A 4,634-nucleotide genomic window follows, 5' to 3' on the forward strand; every position below is an offset into this window, starting at 1 on the left:
TTTCTATCGACCTGTGCACCTACATTGTAAACATTCATTCATAGGCTAAGTTGTAGCAACCTCATGATGAGTGTGGGAAAAATTAGAGTATCATGTAGTAGCCTAAACCTATCAATGTTACATTGAGCTGGGTGAATTGAATATGAATGACAGTCATCCAATATGCTCCAATATGCTCATAAAATAAATAATCATCCTCCCTCATCTTAAATGGCACCGACCGCCACTGATTTGTACATATGATTAATTTATAAGTACAAAAATGGTTGTAGCAACTGCTGATTGCCCCACATACAGGGTTCCATATCAAAGTGTATTAAATATGTCAATGTCAAGATCACTATTCTCAAGGAGGTACCAAATATTTATTATTACTGAACTGATTTTTCTGTTCTTATTAAGATTGAGGTATTGTTTTAAATATTGGGTTACATTTCCCTCCAAATGAAATGCAACAGATAAAACATGACATATACAGGATGTCCATCACTTTGATCAATTTCCAGCACTGGCAGCACATGTATTGAAATGATTACTATATTATTCATTACTTTGGTGAATGTCCCCCTGACACTGGGAGAATTTTTTTACATTTCATTTTGCACATTGTTTATCACACCATAACCATTATGGTTAATGTCTTTACATACTTGCAAATGTAGACCACTGATGAAAAGGACTCTGTCCTTTAGATTTTCACATGTACATGTGAATCTTCACTGATGAACTGTGAGGTGTCTTGTGTTAACTAAACAGTGTTTTGTATGTCTTAACACATACGTGTGAACCCAGGCCTGCTCTAGTTAATGTGTGGTGATTATGGGGAGTTAAACGTGGGTGTAGCGAGGTGGGGTGGTAAGGGTGGGCTCTGAGGAGTGAAAGTGTGTCCCTTCTGCAATTGGCTGCGAGTCTAAATGTTTCATTATGCGTCTCATTGTTCCTTTGTTGGGATGGGGGTATAAATGCACCCCTGTAGAGCTGCAGGAGGACAGACCGCTGACGAGGACCAGACATAGCACATCTCCTGCCTTCGCCTGCTGTATCTAGCTATCTACTGAACACTGACAGAAGTGACAGTGAGAGAACATCGGCCCTCAGGGAACTGTGAGTGAAGACAGAGAGAGTGAAGAGAGTGAAGAAAGATCCAGCTTTGTGTTTTTTCTTTTCAAGAACTTTTCACAAACATCTTTGGCTCTAACCTCAGTTGCTTTGTGGTTTTAGTTGTTTTTTTCCACTCTCGTGTTTTACATTTATTTTCTAAACATCATCTGTTGAGATGGACTCTGACGCTGGCTCCAACTCCAGCCGCTCCTCATCTCCAGACCTGGTGGTGGACGACTCCATGGGTAGCTTCTTCTCGAACAAGATGTTTCAGGCCTACTGCCAGGAGGAGGGGGCAGCCAGGGCCGCTGGGCAGGGCAGGACTGACCGCTGTGCTGGGGGAGGCAAGAGCAAGACCCGGGTTGACCTCAAAGAGGGTGACGTGCAGGACCTGAGGCTGAAGGTGAACGGCAGGGAGAGGAAGAGGATGCACGACCTGAACCAGGCTATGGACGGCCTGAGAGAGGTCATGCCCTATGCCCAGGGGCCCTCTGTCCGCAAGCTCTCCAAGATCTCCACACTGATGTTGGCCCGTAACTACATCCTCATGCTGTCCAGCTCCCTGGAGGAGATGAAGAAGCTGGTGGGGGACGTGTATGGAGGTGGTGGTTCCCAGAGTCGCACTAGCCACCGTCGGATCAACCCTCCGGCCCCCACAGCTCACCTCCCCCTACACCCCCTGGCCCAGTCTCTGCACTCCCTGGTGGGTAGCACGGCCTCGGCTCTCCACCACCCTTCGCCTCTCCCGGCTCCAGCCCCACACTCACCACCCTCTGCAAGCTACCTGGGCTTCCACCATGCACCCGTACAGAGCCTGCTGAAAGACCCTCTCCACCTAGCCAGCTCCTACAGGCACTTTCCTGGTATGCCCTGTCCCTGCTCGCTCTGCCAGCCTCTACCAACCACCGCATCCACCCTGCATAGCTTTTCCATGGGCAAGTGAGCAGGTGACACCCAGGACTGAGCTCTGTAGTTGAGGCCCAGTGCCCACCCCAGGACTAAGTAGTGGACTGAGGACTGAGATAAATTGTTGGTTGAACTGTAAAAAAACATTGGTAACCCCCAGGACCTGTACATATTTTGTATATATCTTCTATTGAGTATGCCGCTGCTATTTTTCTAAATTACATTCCTTGATTATATTGAAAACATTTAAATGCACACACAGAAACACTTAGATAATTTAAGCCAGATAATTTGGTTATGCTTTGCTTTTCATACTGTTGTTCTTGAAGCTCTTTTTTGAATGTAACAGCGATAATATCTGCTATTGCTATTCAATATCGGAAATTCAGTGTTACTGAAACAAATGACAAAGATGGAAAGTGCTGTGTCCTTCTGCAGGTGTCTTATTTTCCTAAATTAAACCTTTAAAAAAAAATATTATCTGCTGTTTTACTTGAGACATAAATGGATGTAAATCTATTTACATCTGTTTACATTTTATTTGCATGTGTTTCAGCATGTCTTTATCTTTCTCATTTTGAAACAGGCTACGCAGCACTACAACAGTAAAACACAAAGAACGATATCCCCATCAGTTTACCATCACTGTGCACTGCATGTATTTTAGGGTCTCTCGATGGTACACCCAGGGGGGTGCAGTAGTTAGCGGTGCTGAGCAGGGTAGGGGAGGGGTTGGAGAGGAGAAGTCTACCCTGAGCTAAAGAGAGAGAGAAGGGCCAGACAATGCAATGCTGCAGAGGGAGGCTGAATATGGCACTCTGAGCTCTGGGATCATCCATCTTCACCTCAACAGGGTGTGGGAGATGAAAGGGCAGCGCGGGCGCCAGGATGGCGATTCACTTTTGTCTGGCGCAGGCAGGGGACAGGGCTGTGGCCCTCTCATCTATGGGCCAGAGGATTTGTCACTGTCCCTGTATTCATACCTAGGACACATCAGAATAATAAAAGTAAATATGTGCTGTTTTTACTTAGGATGTTTCAACGTAAGAATACACACCAAGTCTCATATGGCACTATTGCAATTTCAAGTGTTTTGAAAAACAACAGATCAAAACAGAGGATATCAACGTTTTTGTTTTTCAGTGTTTAAAAGATCAAGAAAGATCTATCTTCATGAAATCAATGATATTTTAAAACTTTATAGTCAATGATTGACTAACTATACCAAACACTTCAGAACAATGACATATGTGGGATGGATGACACAGACGTGTATTTACTCAAACCCACAACAATGGCTCACCCTCACTTAGCAACAAATCAAGCGTGTAAAATACATGCTTATCCTCCCATGGCTGACGGATGAGGTCGAGATCAGGGGAGAAATAAAGAGATGTAACTCCTCAGTCCCCCTTCAACCCCCTTCTCCATGAGAGCTCTGAATAGAGCTGGACAATAGCTGTGCATGGGACACAAAGACCGGGGGAAGCCAAGCTCTCGTGCCTGGGACACAGGCCCCCTCCATTCAATCTACATTTCATCATGGTAACAAGCGCRGTTGGGCCAAAAGGCCTGACACKTCGCCRGCCACAAAGGCGGTTAGCTCTAATTTATGGGGCTATTGACACTGTAAAGAACCCCTGTCAGTACTCTGGGACTGTCAGCTGTGGGACGTCCCAGTGGGGGGAGGCAGCTGCCAGCCCAGCCAAGGGAGGGGCCTTCTGTGGTGGGGACAGGCGCTCCGGCATCACCTGGTCCCTGGTCCCCTGACACTTGGATCCTGGGTCCTCCCACTAGGCCCCCCTTTATTTGGGCACAGGTGGGAATGGGAAGCAGAACACATTGTGGGGATTAGTGGGGTCGGCCTCCCTTTGGTGTCCTCCCTCCTTTAGGTGGATAATTAGGGACATTGACTTGTGCAAAGCTGGTGTTTCCTGATCGTTAGCAGATGGTGTTAACCCACGGAGCAGCAGCAGCAGGATGGAGAGGGTGCGGGAGTGTGTGAGGGTGTGAGGGTGTGTGTCTGTGTGGTGTGCAATTGATATGCATCTTAAATCATACAATACTGACAGTGCCTTTCTGCGCCATTATGACCAGCCACTGTTGTCATCATAGTGCTTTTACCATATGCTGACCTGTTATGTGCTGTCTGAAGTATATACAGTATGTTGGGAGCATATGCTGTGAATATGCAACCACGTTTAGGGCAATCCACATCAAACACATATCATGTAAAAGGGCTTTAAATGTGAAGGTTTTGTCATGTTCAATGACTGCAGGCATATTTCTACGTTACCATGAACAGCTTGTCCATTAAGAATGACAGTCAAAAAATATATATAAATATTAGGGGCAAAAACATTCCAAAATTCAACAGCTTTTTCAGTAGAAAGAAAAATACCTGAAAGCGACACAATACACTGCAGCATCAAAGAAAGTAAAAGTCTCACGTTTTTTCAAATGAGTGGAGAGTAAAGACTGCGTAGTCAGAATTTCCATTATTGTATGCAGTAGTCATGATCATGATAGCTGATGGCCCCCACCCCATAGACACAGATGGATGAGTTAACAGGAGGGAATGCTAATCAATGGAAGGGTGTGTGTTACCCTGGGCTCAGCAGTAGACA

At 45.7% G+C, this 4,634-nt stretch overlaps 1 protein-coding gene across 1 annotated transcript; it reads left to right on the plus strand.

The window, feature by feature from the left end:
* Positions 1-1,006: 1,006 nt before the first annotated feature.
* olig4 (oligodendrocyte transcription factor 4) lies at positions 1,007-2,481 on the plus strand. The gene has a single exon (XM_023986237.2). It carries the CDS (start codon positions 1,277-1,279, stop codon positions 2,042-2,044), a length of 768 nt encoding a protein of 255 aa, XP_023842005.1. The 5' UTR covers positions 1,007-1,276; the 3' UTR covers positions 2,045-2,481.
* The last annotated feature ends 2,153 nt before the right edge of the window (positions 2,482-4,634 follow it).

This window comes from Salvelinus sp. IW2-2015, linkage group LG4q.2, assembly GCF_002910315.2.
Source record: "Salvelinus sp. IW2-2015 linkage group LG4q.2, ASM291031v2, whole genome shotgun sequence".
NCBI lineage: Eukaryota > Metazoa > Chordata > Actinopteri > Salmoniformes > Salmonidae > Salvelinus > Salvelinus sp. IW2-2015.

Coding starts and splice junctions, on each gene's coding strand:
- olig4 (XM_023986237.2), top strand. CDS start 1,277: ATGGACTCTGACGCTGGCTCCAACTCCAGCCGCTCCTCATCTCCAGAC.